Source organism: Myzus persicae, unplaced genomic scaffold (genome assembly GCF_001856785.1).
Source record: "Myzus persicae strain clone G006 unplaced genomic scaffold, MPER_G0061.0, whole genome shotgun sequence".
In the NCBI taxonomy this organism is placed as follows: Eukaryota; Metazoa; Arthropoda; class Insecta; order Hemiptera; family Aphididae; genus Myzus; species Myzus persicae.
The window spans coordinates 1-22,904 of NW_019101718.1; the positions used below are offsets into that span (position 1 = coordinate 1).

At 28.4% G+C, this 22,904-nt stretch overlaps 2 protein-coding genes and 2 long non-coding RNA genes across 8 annotated transcripts; 3 read left to right on the forward strand and 1 right to left on the reverse strand.

The window, feature by feature from the left end:
* Positions 1–525: 525 nt before the first annotated feature.
* Positions 526–1,082, forward strand: LOC111030248. Its single transcript, XR_002604083.1, has 2 exons — positions 526–835; positions 909–1,082. It is a non-coding gene; the product is annotated as an uncharacterized LOC111030248 (long non-coding RNA).
* A 34-nt stretch (positions 1,083–1,116) lies between these two features.
* LOC111030242 (arginine esterase-like) lies at positions 1,117–6,114 on the reverse strand. The gene is made up of 5 exons (XM_022309651.1): positions 6,019–6,114; positions 5,480–5,605; positions 1,475–1,671; positions 1,286–1,398; positions 1,117–1,205 (listed from the first exon to the last, which is right to left on the reverse strand). Exons 1-5 carry the CDS (start codon positions 6,112–6,114, stop codon positions 1,117–1,119), a joined length of 621 nt encoding a protein of 206 aa, XP_022165343.1.
* Positions 6,115–9,004: 2,890 nt separating this feature from the next.
* On the forward strand, positions 9,005–17,819 carry LOC111030247. Of its 5 annotated transcripts, none has more exons than XM_022309659.1 (5): positions 9,005–9,415; positions 9,475–9,668; positions 9,785–9,889; positions 10,084–10,259; positions 16,990–17,819. In XM_022309659.1, the coding sequence occupies exons 2-5, from the start codon at positions 9,498–9,500 to the stop codon at positions 17,423–17,425; spliced, it is 888 nt and encodes a 295-aa protein (XP_022165351.1). In that variant the 5' UTR covers positions 9,005–9,415; positions 9,475–9,497; the 3' UTR covers positions 17,426–17,819. The 5 variants fall into 5 exon arrangements, with proteins under 5 accessions (XP_022165351.1, XP_022165349.1, XP_022165348.1 ...); XM_022309657.1 differs by having other exon boundaries at positions 9,006–9,404; XM_022309656.1 differs by having other exon boundaries at positions 9,006–9,400.
* Positions 17,820–21,953: 4,134 nt separating this feature from the next.
* On the forward strand, positions 21,954–22,494 carry LOC111030233. The gene is made up of 2 exons (XR_002604080.1): positions 21,954–22,117; positions 22,192–22,494. It is a non-coding gene; the product is annotated as an uncharacterized LOC111030233 (long non-coding RNA).
* The last annotated feature ends 410 nt before the right edge of the window (positions 22,495–22,904 follow it).

A 22,904-nucleotide genomic window follows, 5' to 3' on the forward strand; every position in this document is an offset into this window, starting at 1 on the left:
CAAAAACTTAGATTGTAAATTGAATCCTATATGTGTTAAAAAAAATGTTTAACGGCTTAGAATTGTTTTTTAGAATAAATTAAGGAAAGATTAGAATTTGTGAGGGGGCCCTATTTTCCTTATTGCATAACCTGCGAATAAAGTCTGCGCACGCCTATGGTTCAAGCATTTTAATAAGATTCGTTTTGTTTTACTTTGCCTATCTATATATATCTATATATATCTATATATTCTGCTAAATGTTGAGTTGAAAAAAATGTAAACATTTTTATTGGGTGGGGCTGGGGACATGTACGTTACCTAATATAGTAATATAGGTACATGTGTTGTGTTAATTGAGATTTTTCAGCACAAGGTATGTGAGTGCATTTTATAGTGTGCTGCATGCCTGGGTACTTGTAAAAAAAGTAATATTCTGTTCGTTATGAATTAAGAACTGCGCATTTTGTCGTTCCTATGTGTACGAATTCATTTATAATATATCACGTTATAATATATCATAATATATATATTTGTTACAGGCAAAAGTCGAAATCGGGCAAGTCTCAGGGAAAAAAAACGCCCAGGCAAAACGAGAACTGCCCACAACCCTTGGGCAAAATGTCATATTTCGGATTTTGACCGGACAAACCTAGTTATGAGTGACCTAGCTAAATATATCAGTCTTCAAATTTAACGATTTTAAGATACGCACGTATTTTCTACATTTTGAATTCTCTGGGTAATCGATATTCATGTGATACATAGAAAAATTACGCTGTTTTAAAACGGATAACACTCAAGACCAATGTATATCATATTGCAATCCATACATTATTAATTCATACAGAATAAGGTAGGAACTAATATGATATATTGACTATATATTGTATTTAACTATGCAGCTAATTTTTACATTTTACGTTTAGGTAACAGAATAAAAAAAGGTAGTAAGTACCCATTTTGTTTCAAATTAATAAGTAAGACCTAGAAATTACTGGACCAGACTGATACAAATACGTCTTGAAAACACGATTTTGTTTGATAAAAATATGTCTTACATTTTGTTATTTTAAAATACTAGTCAACACTCCATACATTAATAGTGCTATGATTGTGTGCAATGTAAGGTGTGCATTAAGCATACTCCCGGAATTCTTTTTCTTTTTCTTTTCTATTATAGAATTTATCCATTTTGAATGATAGCTTAGGAACACGTGTACAGTCTGCATATTAGGACCTCCACATCTCATCATGCTATCAGCACCTTTTATGTCCGGAGCTGAGTAATTATAATAATAACTACATGATCCATAGAGCTTTCCATTGCAAATCATTGGACCACCGCTGTCTCCTTTACATACCATCGACGGGAATGGGGTAATCGCACATAAATATTCTGCCCACCTTGTGCCCATGCTAAAAAAATAATCAGATAATGTAATCATCAGTTATAAGATCCACAAATAATAACTGAATTATTTGTGTTTATTACTTATTAGGATTTTTACAAGCTGCTTGACCATGTCTGACCTTAGTGGTCATCATAGCTCCTGCTGGGTTTAATGTGCCCTTTGTATCCATACCACCAAATCCAATTAAAATACATTCTATGGCGTTGAGGTCTGCAAATTCTTTTTTGTTTCCACCAATTTGTATATATTTCTTAACATTTTTGAATGGGCGTTTAAGCTGAATAAAATAATAATACTAATACTGTATCATAATATATTCAAATGCAAAAATACGAGTATGTACATGAAGTAAATATTTTGGTATATTATGCAGTAGAATAGTTAATTAATAGTGCCCACCTTTAATAGTATGTTATAAATTATAAACATAATAACATTCAATTTACTTAATGAAGAATCAAAATATTTATGTAGCAAGGATAAAACGCTATTGATTTATATAGCAGTAACTTTTTAGAAGTAATATATATTACTGCAAATGAGACATTCAAATAGCATATGAGTAACCAGAATTCATAAACAGAGATGTGCATATCAATGAACCAATGTTATTGACACGTTTGAACGAATATATGCTGCACACATACTTTTGGTTTTATGATATATATATATATTATATAATTCTTTATCCTAGGTCATAAGCATGACAATTTGATGTATGCTTGTATCTGATCTGCTTGAGTAACAAATGGTAACCATTCGTAAAAAAGAAAATAATAATAGTAATTTCTACAATTACCTCTTCAAAATGCGAATATTATAAAATCCTTTCTTATTGCATATATAGATCATTAGGAGGAACTACTATTCCATTTTCAAGTCCATATGTTTTGTAGTTTTTGAAATGTAACGATAAATGAGTGAGTGAGCGAGTGGTATTTGGCATATACATAATATATTGATTATATTATAAGAATTTCGGTTACACACGATACTCTATATTATATGTAGTACCCATATAGGTACTGTAGTTAGACTGGGTCACTGTGCCACTGTGCAATTGCACAGTGGGCCGGAGTCATCTAATGTACCCCGGGCTGGTACAAAATAATCCACATGGTATAATATTATTACTGTTGACAATTTTTGTAGGACCTCTTCTATTAATCTATTTAGTACACCTTTGCAGTAAACCAACATAATCCACTCCACTCAACTCAACCTTAAATGCTTTTCAGTTATAACCATATAGGGTCCGTACTTAAATGCAAAATGCATTATTTTTTGGAAACTTCCCGCCAATGCTTTTCGAGTACAAAATCCCTTTCATACTAGTACATCAAAGAATTTAAAACTATTTAACTTTTTTTTGCATTTTTATTAGTGTTTATTCAGCAATAATCGTTATAATTTTCAAGTAATTTTTATTGATTCTTATTGCACGTTTATACATGATTTATGTACAGATATTTATATTTTGGATTTAATTTAATTGGGAATTTCAAAATTTACGCTTCAACTATTCATCATACGTTGATTGTACTAGTTATGATTTTTATAAACTAATCACTAACAACTAATTGGTTAGCCGGTGTTACATGATAATCGAGTTTAAATCGTTAAGTTCATGTTTTTGTTCATATTCAAGAAATGTTAAAACAATTTTTTGGTCATTTTTGAGGACATTGTTGCAGTTAAAATGCATTTTTTAAGGCATTGTACTCTAGATATCATCTATGATTAACGATTTTAAATACAATATAAATAATAAACAATTAATATTGCCTCAAACAAATTTTAATTTTAAATACATTTATCACCCGTTTATTAATTTATCATTGTGATTGGTGAAGTACCAAAGTCTAAAATTGTAGGTTTTAATAGGATATAGGACCGATTTTTTTTCAATAATAGTGCGTAGAATGGATCTCGGTCCACCCTTGGTAGTTAGGTACAGAGTGTGGCAGAGCAATATGACCGACAAATTCTGATTGGATCATCGTTCATGTGATGTTCTCGGTGAAGTACATAGGTTTACAAAAAAATTTACAATAATCGCTTGAAAGCTAGCTGCATTAATGGTATATGCCGCATTTCAATATATCTGTGCAATAGTGATAAGTGTTTATTACGCAGTAACATTATTTTAGTTATGTACTTTATACGGCTAGAATAGGGGATTCAGATTTTCATAAATTATTCCTATAAAATAAACTATATTACTTAATACCTGTAAATTGTAATATGTATAGTGAAATAAGTACTTAAATATGGTTAAAAAAATTAGATTGATACGGCAATCAATTCCAAAAAGAAATACCTGTGGGGGGGGGGAGTCCAGCCCACATATCTCCTTCACCTATAATTATGCTACTATTTGAAAATGAACTCAGGAGTGAAATAATTATTTATCCAAGAAGGTTTATTTATTATTTCAGTTGATTAGTTTGTAACAATTTTTTTTTTTAATTCTTCTGTTTGCTAACGTAATAACTGTTTTCAAAATATAATTTTTGGTAACATAAGTTAATTTTTAATTAATTATCGTCCATATAATATTCATAATTTTTTTCATTCTTTAAACTAGTATCCATTTTTAATTTTTACTTCGTCAGGTCATTTGCAGTTACATCCCGTACATCAGTGGTCTTCAAACTCGATTTTTGACAGATTTTATTTACTACACAGTTAATGCGATCAATGCCAGCTTTGTTAACCCAAAAAAAGTTAAAATTGCTTAATGTCTTGGTATACCGTTATAGAAATGCTTTTATAACAGAATAAATTAAAATTAAAATTTTTCTATATAATTTTTATTATGTCATTTTATGTAATAACAAAAAAAATATAAATGTTATGATACAGAAAAAAAGTCCCCGTAATAATACAAACGAAAATTAATGAGATATGTAAGCCTTTTCATCACCCACTCTACCGCCACTTTTCCGAATAACAAATTTATCCAAAATAATTATATGTTAGGAAAAAGAACTTAGACCACACTTCTTTAATACGGCTAGATCACTAGACTGAACGCAACTAACATTTATAATTTATAATACATCGATATTCACTCTGAACACGACGACAAAGCAGTAATTTATGAAAATAATATATCCAATTTATAGATAAATAACCGAATTTTTTATCGATTAAGGCTTAGTGATAACTCGCGTTATTTTACCCAGCTTTAAGTACCATTCTTAAATTCTACAAATATAAAATTGAATTGTATTGTTTACTCTAAAATTATTTTATCCGATGTCATATGAAATAATTTTTTTGAGTCATGCCCAACATTTATACCCATAATATAATACTAGCTGTCCCGTCACGGCGTTGCCATTGTATTATATATAGCTATATAAAAAAACCCGTTTTATCCCCTTCGAGGTCAAATTTCAAAAAATCTTTTCAAAAAATAATTATAATTATAATAATAATAATATTTACAAATGATTCTGATGATTCTATATTGTTGTTAAAAAATGATTCAATAGTTATTATTATAATTTGTATATTTAAACAAGTTTATCGCATATCGATAAGCAGAGTATTATTTTTTTTTTGTTAACCCCATTCGTATAATTGAGGTATTCGGTGTTTTCCATAAAACTCTAAGTAAACAATTTATTTTTGCAGATTTCAACCCTTTAAAATCAAAATTTTGAAAAATCCATTCTTAGTGTAACTTGACATTATATTTTAAATCCATCTTCAAAATTTCAATTCGATAACTGAAATAGGTTCGGCTCTGCGTTTATGATTGCTAAAGTAACTTTCTTTTATACATAGAGGTTTATAAATATATAAATTTGGATTTTTTAAATTTTAAACAGTAGACTAAGACAGTTATCGCGACTCAATCTTAAATCTTTACGCTACCCAAAATTGGGTTGTGACCCATAGTTTGATGACCACTGTCGTACAGTAAACATGACTACAATATGGAGTAGTTGGAGGTTAACTCTGGTTATGCTATTGCTTGCAAGAGTGTAATTTCTTTATGGACGGCTAAATACGGATAAACAGGCAAACAGCCAATATTCATTGTTTAACAAAAAAATAGCACTCTAAGACCTTACTTTAAGCAAACTTATGTCTCCCGTCCTAGGTTTACTGTTTAGCCTGTGTATTTTATATTTCTTGGGAATGTGGATTTTGGATACCCGTCCAAAATCTTCAGGGTCTAAAATAGGTCCAGCATATACCTAATCATAGACATTGTAACATTAGTAACCATGTATTTAAATTTGTATTTATGGATGATGTAATGTATAGTTCAGAGGTATTCAAATTTTTTCATTCCGTGGCCCTAAGGGCTAAGGTGTGTTCACAATATTTTACAGATATTATATTAGTACTAGAAATGAAACTAATTGAAATTATCACGTGTGTTTCGTTATCGTGTCCATAATCGCTATAATGATAATATTTATATTCACTATAAGTTTATATCTATGGCTATATTGGCTATCACCTACATAAATTTCGGTTTCTGGTTCTTTGATGCAGCTCCCTTAGCCAACTCTCACTACACCAATAGGAGCTGCAACGGGCAGTTTGAATACTTCTGGACTATAGTTCGTTAATTATAATAGAAATACTGCTAACGTATACTCACTTGGTACTGTGATGGTATTGTATCCCACGTACAGTGGGCAGCAGTTAGTACGTACAATGGTTTTATCAAAGTACCTGTGCAAATCCCATGTGTCATCTTAATACGTGAATTTATTTTAATAGTTACTACGTATGGATATTCCTCAGGATTATATTTTTGACCATTAAACACAAGTCCTGTGTTGCTGTTATAAGTCGAATTTAGCCCAAGAGGTTTAAATAAATATGCCACTTTGATTGACATTAATAAAATGAAAATAATTTTCATTGTGTCATAAATGATTTTTGTTAATAAACATATTATAATTATTGATGAGTTACATATCACTATGTTATAAGTTTATTAAGTGTAAATTTTTACTCTACACACTTTGATCATCATGACAACACGTATATCAATTTACATTGAATGAATATTGATTTATCATTCATGGTAAAAGCACAGATTATACATTAATATAATCCGTGGTATAATATAGTTTAAAATTAAAGTTTATTAATCTGAAAAGGTTAAAAGATTGTTAAACTTAGGCGTAGAACATACAGGCCTACCTAACAAAACTAATGGAAAGTAAATGAGTGCACAGTGTAAATGCAGAACGAATTGCTGCTCTGAAAATGTTTTTAATGGATTATTTATCCATACTGGAGTTTAAGGAATGAATTTTGTCATCAGAAAATTCATAGTTGTATAAGGAACGGTAGTCAGGATTGAGTCAAGTGACAATTTCTTATAAATAATAAAACGTACTTAGTATTATTCATTTTTTGTTTTTTATAATTGTATGAAGTTTCCCTGACATTAAGTCAACTAAACGTATTGCTAACATAGTTACATATTTTTAACATTAGGAAAAAAGATAACAATAATAATAATATTATCATAAGTCAGTAAGGATGATATTATTATAATGTTTGACAATGGAAGGTATTTTAACTATAACGTTAGTAATAAAATAATATTAATATGTTTAAATGTAATTACAATTATTAAGATAATTAAATTATAATAAAAGGTCGTGTGGGAGTGGGGAGTCCACGCTTGAATCGGCGTATAGAAGAAGGATAGTAAAATTTCGCACTGCGAGTAAATTGATGTGGTTGAAGATGTTTGTTGTTAATTTTTTTATGTACTCTGTTATTGTGGCTAATTTTAGGCCTTTGTTATGTGCCTCATTGCTAACAAATCATGGAGCATTGGATATCGTCCTCAGAACTTTGGATTGAATTACTTGTATTTTGTGTTTGTAGGTTTTAGCACACAGTTTCCCCTCACAGGAAACTGAATACAAGAGTAGTGGTCGAAAGATTTGCTTATATGACAAAACATCTCCAGCTTAATGATGTTAACAAACCGATGTACAGAGTTCGGTGCTCAATGCTCGTTATACTGATTCTGCGATGCGTCGCAACACGGTTATGCGCCTCTCGTATTTCTGCGAATCCATTACGCCCCCCGTGCTTCATCAGTCATTTTGGTCGGGTCGAAAACAAAATTAGCTCTACTTAAACCGTTGTCCGTGCCGAGACTGGAGCTAAATGCGGCCGTGTTACTGTTGAGGTGGATGAATCGCGTGCACTCGTTGTTACACGCACGCATCTCACAATTGAGGATACATTCGCGTGGACGGATTCTTCAGTTGTTTTATAGACGTTTCCAGTGCCCTGATAATGTAAGAATAAAATAAGAATAAAATAAGAATAAAATAAGAATAAAAACGTAAAATTTCAAATGTCTATACACAACTGAAGACGTGTCAAAATGTTTTGATAAAATAAACATTTAGTGTAAATATCAAATTTGTAAGTACCATTATTCGTTTTCGAATTACAGCAAAATAAGAAAATAGTTTCGTGAATAATCAATATATATATATCTGTTCAAGTTACTTCTAATTCAGATTCAGATAAAAATCTTGTCTTTAAATTGTTCGAACATTTTAATAGGAATCGTTTTGTTTTACTTTGCCTATCTTTATATCATCTATATATATAAGAATCTAACTTGATTTTGGAGAAGAAGGAAACCGGTTTTGAACCCTCATTATAATAATAATAATAATTAACTAATTACCAATTATTTTCAGATATTCACCGATAACGATGTTTTATTTTTTTATTTTTTTTATTTTATAATCGTTGTATTATTTGTATAGCCAAAAAATAGTCTTATGTTTTTAAATTAAATTATAAAAAAATAACTTCTTCCGGTGGAAGGTCGGGCAGCTAGTACCGAATATAGTAAAAAGTAATATAGGTGGTACATGTGTTGTGTTAATTGAGATTTTTCAGCGCAAGGTATGTGAGTGCATTTTGCAGTGTGCTGGCGTGCTGCATGCCTGGGTACTTGTAAAAAAAATAATTTTCTGTTCGTCATTAATTAAGTACTGCGCATTTTGTCGTACCTATATGTAAGAATTCATTTATTTCTGTGATTATTATTATTTTTGTATTAACTTCAAGTATAATATTTAGTACAATAATTTATTTATACACAATAACCATGTACCACGTACTAAAATAAGTAGAAAAATATTTAAAACAGTATGTAATTCATCAAATAAAATAACTCGTCCACTCAGATCTCAGGTTTTGTTTAATATTAAATAAATTTTAAACTTTTAAATATATTAAAATAAGTTAGATTCTGTTCTGAAAATATTATATACATTTTTACAGTTGGTCTTATAAACTTCTTTTTACTACTTTTTACGTTTTAATAAATAAGAGTGAGCATTTTTTTTAAGTACAAATACAAAACAACAAATTGTTGTACAAATAATTGTATGTTTACTTATCGTTCAACAAGCATAATGGCATAACTAAGGCCGCTTTAGTTGAGTTATTTGTCTAATTTGTTTCATCGCAGTCTTGCTGTTGAAGAGGTTCGACAGTTTTAAACGTTATCGAAAAACCCGCCTAAATTTCGAATAATGTCAGCTTGCCGCCCAAACGGCGGGAGCACGAACCGATAATGACGACCGCAACGTTTCGTGGAAGAAAAATGGCTGCCTTGTTCGCGGACGTGACACGTTTATGGACCTTACAAGGTCTATGGACACGTTAGACTGCTGACGCTGATAAAATAACATGATTATTATCACTGCGATTACGAACTTGAACGTTACGTTTTTCTGATAAGTGTAAATTTTGAATGTAATTCACAAGATGCCACTTAATTATTGAAGCAATATTATATTGTTTGACCTAGTAACTGAAGTAATTGCCACATGTTTTAAGTAGTTACGCCATTGGTATTCAACCGCATTATCATCGTGAACTTCCTAGATGCGTTTCGGTTTTAGTCGAAATCGTTTTTCGTTTTATCGTTGTGCGAACAGTTGCGATACAGTTTCAATACGGTTTGGAGATTTTTGATTCTAGTCAGTAAGATTGTGGTCAGACCGATCGAGTTTCGATTAGGCGATACATATTTTACGGACATTGTGTTTCACAGGATTTCGCGGGATTAGTACTACCATGGCAACTTGTGATGTATGCGTCCACTTGTCCGACATCATGACACCTCAATCGTTTTCCAGCTTAATCACAACGCTTATAAAATATTTGGTCTATGAAAAGCAACTCATTCCTTATCCGTACGACCGTTTGAAGTTATATGTACAAAAATACAAAGAACTGAACTTAGAGGTAAGTTCTGAAGACAATTCTGTTTTGAGTTGCTCATAACACTATTATTAGATTATTATAATGTCAGATCCAATTCAAGGTCTTAAATAATATTAAGTTATTTTTTTTTCCTGAAGCAGGAAAGTAATCGCTGTAATTTGAAAAAAAAATACAGACTGGAGTCAGAGAAATATTATAAGAAAGTTTCAGATGCTATAATAAGTCTTGAGACAGTTTTTAAGGTAATCATTTATACCTACCTACTATATTTTAATAAATTAAAAGACAAAATCTTTTTGGAACTGTGTATAATATATACATACTGATGTACCTACAATCTACACTTGGTTGATTTGATTCCTATTGCTTTAATTACTTAAAATTATTGAATTTATTTAATATACCTACTATTATTTATATATATTTTTTTTTTCAGTGCATTGAAAATGAATTTCTTAATCGTGTGGAAAACCATATAGAATCAGTCGTTATATTAATTGGTTCAAGTGTACTTAATCCTTTGACTGTATTCAATATAAATGTACCAGAATTAAGTTATTCACATTCTGAAAAACAACATTCTTCTAGGCAGCACATAGATAATGTATTTAGGTGAGTACTTATTATACTTATAGTTAATAATATCTTAATGTTATAAGTGGAAACAATAAAATAAAACTGAACAAATGGTACCAATATTAAAAGCCTCATCAAATTTGACTCTCAAATTATATTTAATTATATTAACAATTAACAATACGAAGATTGAAACCCTACATGTAAAAATTATTTTTTATGCAATGATAAGGCTTAAAAATAAGACTTCAAAATTATATATGTGAAAAAATTGTGTTAGGTTATGATTCATATTTAAAAGTAGGCTTAACATTCCTGATGTAGTAAATTATTTTATATTATTCAGTCCTAGATGAGAGAGGGGGTATAAAGTGGTTCCATGTATATATTGTCTCTTAGAGTAGTCAGCTTAAATTATATTAAGTGGTAATTTATACTTTTTATAATATACTTAGTAATATTATATTTTAAGATAAACTTGAAGAAATGTTAACCATTATCTGTATGAAAATAATATGTACCAATACCACCCACCAATGTTGTTACTGTATTTTTGAGAACTGTCTGTTGGAATATTTATAGGTACTATAAATACTATTATTTCCCCTAAGATGATGAGTGACAACTAGTTGTTATTGTATTGAATGTAGGCATGAACATGCTATTTTAGATATTTTAGATATTTTAGATATATTATGTATTAGGATTTACCTATTTATTATTACTAGATATATTACCATACTCTGGCACTTAGTTCGTGTTTAGTAGTCGGGATAAAGTAATAGGGACTATGTAGTTAGGATAATGGAAAAATATCAATACATTTTATGATTCACCACTGCTTAATTCTGGGCATATTTTTGATGTAAGCACAAAAACACTATATAACAATTCAACAAATACTAAAAAGCTAACGTTAATCTAATATCTTTCAGATAGGTGTTGACTTTATGCGTCAAACTATGTTTAGAATTAAGATGATGCAGCAAATTATAAAAGAAACTACTGTTATAACCAGAGTTCGGGACTTATAGCACTTAAAAACACAATAATAAGCGCTAAAATATGCACTTAAAAACCCTAAAATATGCATAAAAAAATTAAAAATATGCATTTAATATACTTATTATTATTTATTATTTTATTAATAATTATTAATTACAATTAATGTACTTAATATAAAATTTTTTTAAAAATAACTGATTGTTAACTTGTTTCTTAAATTTCCGAGTTTTTTGAATTTTATTTGTCAACTATATATAGATGGGAAAAATTAAAAATTAAATTTTTCATTTAAATCAATAAATAAATGATTTTACATTTACCGGGAATACTTTTAGTTTCAAAAAACATTTAATAACTGCTATATATTAAAATTATTGTATCATTCGTATCGCAACATATTATATGATATGTAACGATACAGGCAATCAGGCCTTCATAATATTTTCAAACCACGAAAATTATAAGGAGTTGTGAGTTGTATATAGCAAATAGGTACATAAGACTGCGAGTAAGTTGCATTACTATTTTCTTTTTTAGATCGGGTGAAATTTGTGAAGTTGAAATTTCGAAAAATTTTCTAAAATATACAAATTAAGCACAATAAAATAAAAATAAGCAGTTTCCGGCAAAATTTATGAAATATGCAAAAATATGCACATTCAATTTTTAGATTTGGTATCACGGCATTGAGAAATTAATTTATTTTGCACTCTGCTACATTTTACAATAAATAAAATGTATGCAGTTGCTATAAGTCCCGAACCTTGGTTATAATTATTCTTATAAGTATTTGATTTTAAGATTTAAAAACACCACTTTTTGCAATTTCTTTATTTTATTGATAATGTATTTATTGAAACATATTTTTAAGTATTTATAAACAGTGATAGTATACAAATAACATACATATGAATGTGAGTCATTCTATTATTACCTGCAATTATTTATTTATCTATTTAATTTTTTTTTTATTTACTTAAGTAAAGGCTTAATGGCAACCATGCAATGTATAAATGATATAATATATAGGTATACATAATACATCTTACATTATTGTATACTACAAAATACAGTCAGTATCATCTACAACGACGATCAAAGTACTATAAAATATGTCATTATTACCAAATTTGATATTTTTTTTTATTATGTAATAAATTATACTCTCGTATTTTATTCGTACAATGCATTTTTAAACCACACAAGTATATCGATGGCTAAGAGGCCAAAAGTTGTATGTCCCAAACACTAAATTTTACAGGAGAGCAGTTTTAAGATTTTAAATTATTGTACACCAAATAATTTTTGCTGTAGATTTTTGTTTTTCGGTATTGCAATTGATTTATTTGTAAAATATTCTGTAGAAAACATAAATTATTACTTTTAGGTCTTAACATTTTTTTCAGACGTAATTATAATGTTTCTTTCAAATTTAAATGGGACTTGTTATGAATGGCAATTATAATATATTTTACCGTGGACATATAAGGTTTTGATGGACATATTATTATTATTATTAAAAGTTGTTAATTTAATATAAACTATAATTAATTAATTATATAAATAGTTAATCATAATATTATGTACTTAAGATTAATTTTTTGATATACAAAATTCAATATGTTTATATAATTGCAGTAAAAAATTTAAAAATAAAAAAAATATTGAATTTTTTATTGAAAAATAATAAAGTAGCATTTTTCATAAAATTTTTAGTCAAATAAAACCCGCCCTTAATGATATTTTAGGCTAATTGATGATATCATATTATTTAGACTTTAGAGTAATAAATATAAATATATGTCGTACATAATTATACATTACCATAGTTATAATTTGTATTCATAATAATTTATTGACAAATCCTAAAAAGAATATTATTCTATTTTATCAATTCTTCAATAGATACAAGTGTAATAATAACAAATACAAAAATTAGGTAAAGAAAAAGTATAATTTACTCATAAAATCAAAATCAAAATACTGTTGGCATATTATAAAAATAAAAAATAATAATAAAAAGTATACTTTACTTTTAAACATCCTTTTAGCTCTACTGCTAGAATGCCCGGAATTCATGATAATAATTACAATATTGTTATTATTTAAATTTTTAACTAATTTATTGTTTGACTATTAATCAATTAAAATAAAATAGGAAACTCAGTCACACAAGTCACAAGACTGTACACGCAACTACACGTCAATATTATTATGTCACGATTGTCATACAAATGATTATAAATTATAATTATTAAAATCTTATCGATACTAATATTATTATGAAGACAGTGTCGACGGATCGACGTATTGACGTATCATCAGTGATTAAAACGATATAGATTAAAAATAGTTTTTCGACAAAATAATACGTCCGGACATATTCATTTTTTATAAATAGATAAACAAATTCGATATTATCTAAGACATTACACGTCCAAAATTGAATGAATTATTTTTGACAAAAGTAACAAGTCCGGACATGTGATATTTGTCCGCTTAATATTTAGATCATGTTAAAATATTTATTGTATGTCTCATTAAATTAGGACTTGTTATATGTGTGCACTAAAAAAACCTATCTTGCACTAAAAACACAAAAATTAAAGTATAAATAAAACCTGTTTTACTTATGATATTGACTTATAATGTTTTACCAAATCATAAAGACGACCCAGATAAACCCAATGGACTAATAAAACGATTTTGAGAAAAAATGGACATACAACTTTTGGCCTCTTAGCCATCGATATTATTATAATTTTAATTAAATTTTTCAAATACATACATATTATTAACATATTTATAATTCATACATGTTAAATAACAGCCATATGCATACATATTATTTTATTACAACTTAGAATTAGAATTTAAAATACATATTATGTACATGAATAATTTTTTCAAATACAATTAATGTGGTGATCAATAACAAAATTTAAAAGTTACTCAATTATTTTAAAAAGTTAGTGATTTTTAGCTATTTTGATTTATCATTTAAAGCATATTTTGTGTAGTGAGTTTTAATGAATTTATTTGTCAAATTTGTCAATATTATTTAATAATGAAAAATTTACAATATTCTCTACTTACTGATTTATACAATTTGTCTACGGTTCAATAATCTTGTTTTGTTTATTCATTTCAATGTTTTAATGAACAAGTTCAACTGCACTAACATGACTAAAATATGAAAATGTAGGTAATATCTCATAATATGTACTATGTGTACAGGAGCCTGATTAATCAATAGGCTGAGTAGGCTACAAGGGCTCCAATCGGCCAATGTTAAATTTGGGGCGCCAAATCAACCCTAACCTACAGGCGTCCAACTCCTTAATCAGATCCTGTATGTGTATTATATTTGTTGATACCTTAGATGCTATTTTACAAACACATAAAAGCACCTTGTATAATACATAATAACTGTGTGAAAGTACCCTATCTATGTAGGTAATTACACTGATAATATTTGACGATAATTTATGAAAATAATAATATACAATTAAAATGTGTGTTGCGGCCAGATTTTTAAGGCGTATTAGCCGATATTGTTGTTACGTCCAATGTTGTCATAACCAGTTGTACCATACAAATTTCAAGTCTCTAGCTATCATAGTTTAGACTGTATGTTGATTAGTCAGTCAGGTTATCTACTTATATGTGTATTATGTACAGATATATGCATATATTTTAACTTTCTTTTTAATAGGTAGAATCTGTAAAAAAATGTTTAAACAAGCACGTGTAAGCATATGGTGATATTTTGTACATCATGCGTTTTTTGATAAAGGAATTATAGTATAAAGTATTAGTAATAGTATTGAGTATATATTGTATGTACAATAAATACAATACCTATTCAATATATACTTAATGATACTTGATACTAATTATTTATTAAAAAAAATCTATATGTATGTTTATTTATCTAACGTCTGGCCACGGGCTTATAAAATCTAGTACATCATTGAAATTTGAATCAAAAATAATAATTAGATATAGCAGATTTTGAAGAAATTATAATTTTATTTTCTTATCTCAAATCTGGTAGAAAGTTATTTAAATGTGTTGTGTGCGTAATTTCAAAGGCTCCAAAAGCCGTAAGCTTTAGAGACAAATCAACAAGTACCAAATTGAACTATAGAATTATGTTTATTCAGCAGAAAATATAGTAATAGTACAATAGCGTGTGCGCGTGTGACGAGAAGTTGCTCAGGTCTCCGTGGCTATGATACATCTGCCCAGGCTGTCCCACGGGCTCCCTTATAAGTGGTGGCGGCTCCTTTGATGTAGCGGCACGTGCAGTTTGTATGTGTTCGTGTTTTCGGTTGTTGTTGCCAATTCTTAGATTAGCGATTAGCGATTCTTAGAATTGCGAATCGTGTCCACGATTTCTAGTCATGTACCTGTCCAGTGTTTTATTACATGGATAGGTGCAGATAGTACATATTCATCATTATAATATTTAATTAATATTTAATCATTATAATATTTTAATTACATATACGGAGTTCAAGACCGTAATAACGTTAAGGTCAATATATTCTATATTAATTATAGCGAATAGGGTGCCTAGAGCGTCAAGGCCCGCAACAAATGTATCTAGATTATTATTATTGGTACAATTAAGATCTGAAAAAAAAAACAATAATAATACATTTGTTTATAAAATTTATATTTTTTCAACATTAAATTCCAAGTATGTACCATAACTACAAGATTTTTTCAATAATATAATATGTTCAATAACAAATTTTACAATAATAAAAAAACATTAAATGCTTATAAAGAAAACTTTTTGTCAATTTTTGTTTTACTTTAAATTTTTTATAAAAACTAAAATTGGTTTATTTAAAACATTGGTTTTCCTAGAGACTTAAGAAGTTGGATGAAAATATGAAATATTCTAACAATGCAGTTAAGCAAAAATAATATTTTTGAATTTTTTTTTTGTATCAGTTTTTTTTATCATTATCATTTTGGTGGAATCAGAAATTTCCTATTGTGATATTACAATATATTATTATTATATTATTATTTTTATCATTGTGTTTTATTGTTAATTTAAAGAAAAATCCCGATGACCATGAGCACAAAATTTTCAGATATGGCTCTTGAACCTGCATGGCCTCATTTCCACATACCTTATTTATACCTACATTATTAAAGAATTATGGTTATTTTTTTAATGTTGATCTAAAATTGTCTGTCTTGTTTTTTTCATAAAATATCACTTTACTCTAGTGCAGGCATCTGCAACTTGCAGCCCTCCAAATATATTTAATGGTAACAACTAAATATTTGTATACTTTTACACTCAAGAATTAATTAATAGTTATTTTTACATTTTTAAATTTTCTCTACTAATGTAAATTCAAAATTAGTTTATGAGGACAACTTTGTAATGTTAAACTCAAATATGATTGTTGCTATCCGTAAATATATCAGTATACTGTATGTTAAAATTTTAATTTTGTATGCAACTCTCAATGCAAATTTTATTAAAATATTGCCTGCATATGTAAAAAGGTTGCGGATCCTTGCTCTAGAGATCTTAATCTGGGCTTAATACTTATATTGAATAGTGATAATATATGAATAATAATTGGGCAATGACCATCAATTCTCTAATATCTCCATAAAATTGTTTTAGCTGTTTCCTAAATATCTTATTTTAATTTAAAAATTGTATATTTCCTATGGATGTGCATATTATATATCTTCTAAATGTGTTTAATATTTTTTTATTTTTAAGGAATATACTGAATAATGACAAGTTCAATGATATATTAACATCAAATATTATGGTTGAAACAAACTTGTATGTGATGTTCAAAGTAAAGAAGGGTGGAAAAATGGCTACTAATTGGTGTGTTCCTAAGGAGCAGTTTCGTTGTTTCCGAGGTAAACAAGTGGTTTTGAGATTTGACCAACCGCACGACGAGATCAATGCGAAGAAATATGAAACATGTTGCACCAAAGATTGTTTAAATTTTGAAGTATTTGTTGACTTTGACAATGAGCAAAGTGTACAAACATTGCAAACATTTAATAGTACATTCACCGACAGTGTCGTTGATTGGTATTTAGGAAAAAATCATATAACTGGTTTTAAAAATTATAAATACAACGGAATTCCTATATCAGATACTTGGTTGAATCCAACCATCATTGATCATATGGTGTCATAACCTAACCTTTGTATAATAATAGCAATATTTATTTAGACAATTTTATTTTTTACATAATTATACACCGAAATTTGTCCAACTATGTTCTAACTATTATTTAATTATTTATTAATAGGTTCTTTTTTTTTTGTATGTATTGATTGTTTTTGTAATTTCCGTTTATAAACAACTTATGTATTGAAGTATGTAATTATTAAAAACCAATATAAATATTTTTCCTTGCCAGAACAAAAATTATTGACAGATATAACGAAATTCCAAGATATATATCATTGTTAACAAAATATGTAAACATCTATTAACAATATTTTAGTTTTTCTTTTCAATATTATATCGCATTATTTATTTTATGTATTTTTTTTAAAAACAAATTTTTGAATAAAATACTTGCCGATTATTTATTGTTTTCAAATTAATTATACAGACAATTTGTTTAAAAAAATGATGATATTGTAAACGTTACACCAAATTTTGAGGTAACAAAAAATTATACTTATCAGTTATCACAATAACAATGGATGATGCCCAACAGCTAAGAAATTGTGATCACCTGATAATGTTGGTGAGAAAAAAAGTCATTTAAAATGTAAAAAAATAATTGCTTATTGTTCAAGCTGTATTATAACTAAAATAGACAATATGTCAATACTTTAATAGATTTCCTAATTCCTACACTGCAGTTGATCGGTGACAGTTACTTTTTTTTACCAGAAAAACCTAACCTTACCTAACCTTCTTGCTATTACAAGAAAAGTAACCCTATCAAATAGTATTACCTCATTGCATTACATTAATAAGTAAATTTGTCTATTGTTTCTTCTGGTTTCTGAACATTTAGACTGTATAAATGAAAACCAAACCAAAGCATAATAAATTGTTGATAACTATTGTGTAAAATGTTAATGTATTACCTAGGTAAGTTTTTGTGCTTTTTGCGGTCAATTTATTTCTATCCACCTTACTATCAAATTCAAAATATATATATATCTATATCTATATCTTTATCTATACTACTATATAAAATGAAATCGCTTTCTTTTGTTGTTTGGGATAAACTTCCAAACTACTTATTCAATTTTCGTGCAGTTTTTTTTAAATTAAAGAGGACATCACAGAGAAGGTTTAAGGCATAAATTCAGTCCGATAAAGTTAATAAGTAATTATTGTTAGTTAAAATAAATTTGTAAATTGTATACCTATGTATACATTTTGTGAGGCAGGTATTGTGCTCTCGCGTTGTCTGGTGACGATTTTGATTGTTATTTATTAATTGCCGATTGTTGGTTGGTTTAATTATTTGAAGGCGTAATTGATTATACATTTGATTGAAGGTTATTACCAACATACTACTCTCATTTTCGAAAATGCCTAGACAAAAGTAAAGCTACTGTTAAAGTACAGGGTCAGGTTTACCACGTTGCCGGCAGTCTTTTTCCATATCGTTAGAGATGTAATTCATAAATTTTTTTCAACATTATAAAGAATACACAGTGCCAACTCCAAATTTATATGGCTACATTACCATGAAGACGTGACTAAAAGTGGTCTAAAATAAAAATAATTATTTAACATTCAGAAAATAAATATTAAATTAATATTTGAGAAATTTTGAAATAGCAAAGCATTGCCGGGTCAACTAGTTACATTATATAAATACAATAAATTGATTATATATGATACTAACTGACCTGGCAATGCCTTGCTATTGCTAGATTTCAGTACATTTATTATGTTTAGGAATATGTGAAAAGTTTGATATGAATTATATCAGATACCTACTTAATTTAATTAATTTGTTTAGTATAATTTTATATATAAGTGTGGAATATATTTGTTTCGTTGTGATGTATGATTTTTATTTTTTTGTCAATTATATCAATTTTTCTTAAGCACTAAATATTTCTAGATACACCACGTTAAGTGTCTCGCCTTCTGGGGGCAGCACAAATAGATTTTGTTTATGAATTATATCATATATTTAATTTGATTAATTTTTTAGTGTAATTTATGTATAAGTGTGGAATATATTTGTATAATTTTTTTTTTTTTGCGTCTTAAGCATTTAATATTTCTGGATACATCACTTTAAGTGTCTAGCTTCTACAGCCAACAAAAATAGATTTTGTTTGCATGTGACACGTGACAGAGCTATGTACAATTGACCATGGGAAAAACACTGGACGGTTAAGTCTAAACCTGCAACGTTTAATGTTTGACCTTGTGCCTTATTAATAGTCATTGCAAAGCTTAATTACACTGGAAATTGGAGCCATTTGAACTGGAATGGCAAATTGGTTGGTATCATTGGAGTAAAAAATATATAGAATATTGCAAAACAACACTATGTGATTCAACATATTCCTCCTCCCAAATTGTTTGAACTTTTTTGAACCATTTATACATCAGGGATTAGATTTAATGACAAAGTTCCAGTAATCTTGGAGACAGTTGTAGGAATAAGAGTAATCTGTGTGAGTAAAAAATTAAAATAAATTTTGTTTCTTGAATATCTAAGTATTGTTTTTCAAAATTATTATTGTTCTACTATTGAATGTTAGCATTATTCAATAGTCGACAACCAACCAGTTAGGTTCGATTTAATTATTTTGATTTCAATCAAAGTTAAATATTTACTTGTGTCATGTGTACACACACATTATTTTTTGTATGCCACACATGATTTTATTTATTGTACACAATGTAGTATTTTGATTATAATATTAGTTATGCTAAAAAGTTATGAGTAAGAATGGAGAAGATAAGAGGAATAACTTGATTTCAATGATTGTTAGGGTCATTAATTTTTTTTATATCAAATTGTCCCTCCTACTTTTATTTTTCTGGTTAAATCACTGAAGATAGAAGAAACAGGGTAAGTACGACAAAAAATAACAAAAATCAGAGAATATTATTGACGATCAGGGCACAAATTAATTCATACACAAAATTAGGGCATTTGATACGACAAGGATAATCCAATTCTGTGATCAAAAATAGTACAATTTAACTACCTTTTGAACTATTTAACACAAATCAAGCAGTTTGGTACAACTTATGATTCACATTGGTACTTATCAATTATTTCATTTTTAGACAAATGGACAATGGCTGTAATAGCTTGCAATCATTCAAACTAAATAACTAACAAAAACATGCAAACTATAAGTCTTCGTATCTACTGTTGAGTTTATTCAGTAAAATTGATATGCAAAAAAACTAAATTTTACTTATAAAAGAACAAAGTTTATTGTGCATGATGAATGAGCAAAATTAATTAATTCAATTTGTAAACAATTTATAAAAATTAATATAGATTACACAATTTGGTAAATTAGTAAAAGAATAATACAATTATAACATACTAGCTGATCCCGGGCACTTTGTTGCCCGTTAAAAATGCCAACTCTATATGAGACTCAGTGGTGAAATGCGAGCAGTATATTATGCTTACCTGCTGTGTATTATTGAAATAACATTTTATATTTATTTTGATTGCGGACACGGTGATTAGAGGCTATAAGTGCAACTCAGCCACCTTGGTAGGCAATGTGCGAAAATTCAATTGTATGCACGCATATACCTGATCTGCCCAATGAACCACTGCAGGCAAATAATAAGCCAAAAAAAATAACCATTTCTACTAAATATATTTATATTTCTTCTATAACCAACAGCAACCGTATACAAACAAATATTTTCTTCGTAAATCTTAAAATCTCTGTTTGAGCAACTCCCCGGGTCGGACCTACCGGGTCCAATTGTAAATCTAAACCATCCAGGATAGTGTCTTGTTAGATTAGTAAAATAAAATAAACTAAAATTGTACTTGCGCAGTTTTTCTGGTAACAACGAAAAATGGAAAATTATCACTTTACAAAATTTAAACTTTACTTTATAATATAGAAAAACATAATATTAATACCTAACCTTCAATACATAACATATTTCTCCATGTTGATCCATTTTATTGGTGTTTGCCGAGGGCCCCATGTTAACGATATATATTATGCCATATGGACAATTTTATAAGCTTAAGTTTGCTGTAGCTCTTCCAATTCGAAAAAAACATTCCGGAACTCAAAAAAATAAATCATCAAAAAAAAATGTAAAAAAAGGGTTTTTCCAAAATTTTTTTTCGTAAAAACTTCTCCTGGCAATTACAAACAATTAAACAAAAAATTGAGCCAAATCGACCCAGCCGGTCTCAATTGATGAATTGTTATACATTTTTGCTCCATTTTTATATACACAGATTTACCACAGAAGCTAATTTTTACCTATTAATGTTACAAACATGAATTATTCTTATCAATTATTATAATTATTAATTATTTCAAATTATACACAAAATAGTCTATTAGATGATACATTTATGGAAGATTGGTAAGAAGTGGCACATCATATAGGTACAACAGAGAATAAAAATTCATAAGTTTAATAAGAAAAATTATTTATCATTTTAGAGTAGCAATAGGGGGTGAATGAGTTTTAAATGCAAGAACCTTAATGCAAAATGACCGTTTTTAGTGAATAATTGATTACATGACAGTGTAGCGAGCTGTGACTATGTTTTACATATTATAAATAATCATTCCAGTAAATCCCTCCAGTAGTTCTAAATATACAGAAGAAACACGATATGCTGAAGGAGGCCTACGACGCATCTATTGCGCGTGACCTCGAAACGTATATGTTCATAGATATATAACTACTTATATGAATATCATTAAAATAGTTCACACTAAAAGTGTGTGTTGCCTCTGTAGAGATGACAACGACCAGATAAGCAAGGGACATCCGGCGTGTGCAGCGCGTGGCTGACCACGGTATGACCTTATATGGTAAAGTAGTGGGATAATAGGCAGGGATATGATCCAAGTATAGCCATTATAAAAACGTCTCACGAATAGGCTTCGGTAGACGGACCAACAACACCGAGCTAGCCGGACTAACACCACCGAGCTAGACGGACCAGCAACACCGAGCTAGACGAACTAGACGGATCAACACCAACGACAAGCTAGGAGCTAGGATATTAAAGTCACATCTCGCTAGTCTTCATTATTTAATATAGTCACTTTGGACTTAGTAATTTTATTGTGTTTTGTATTAATTAAATAAAAAGTATTCAAATTATAAAGAAAAGTCAAACTCTTGTTCATTTATTTTCAACACCATCAAACGGACGTAGTCTGATTGTTACAACAGTACCACATAAACATTTTGTCATACTAAAAAATATTCAAACAAATGTTTGGTATTTATTGCACAATTATGTACCCTTTTTAAATTCTTAAACAATATACATGTTTTATTTCTCCGAGTTATATTATCTGTTCCCTAATTAAATACAGGTACATAATTTTTTTTTATATCAATTTATAAAATTAAAAATATGACCCTAAATAAAAGTCCAACAAACCATTAGGTTAGCTTTTAAATTATTTTTTCCTAAATATAAATAAACAGTATAAAACAC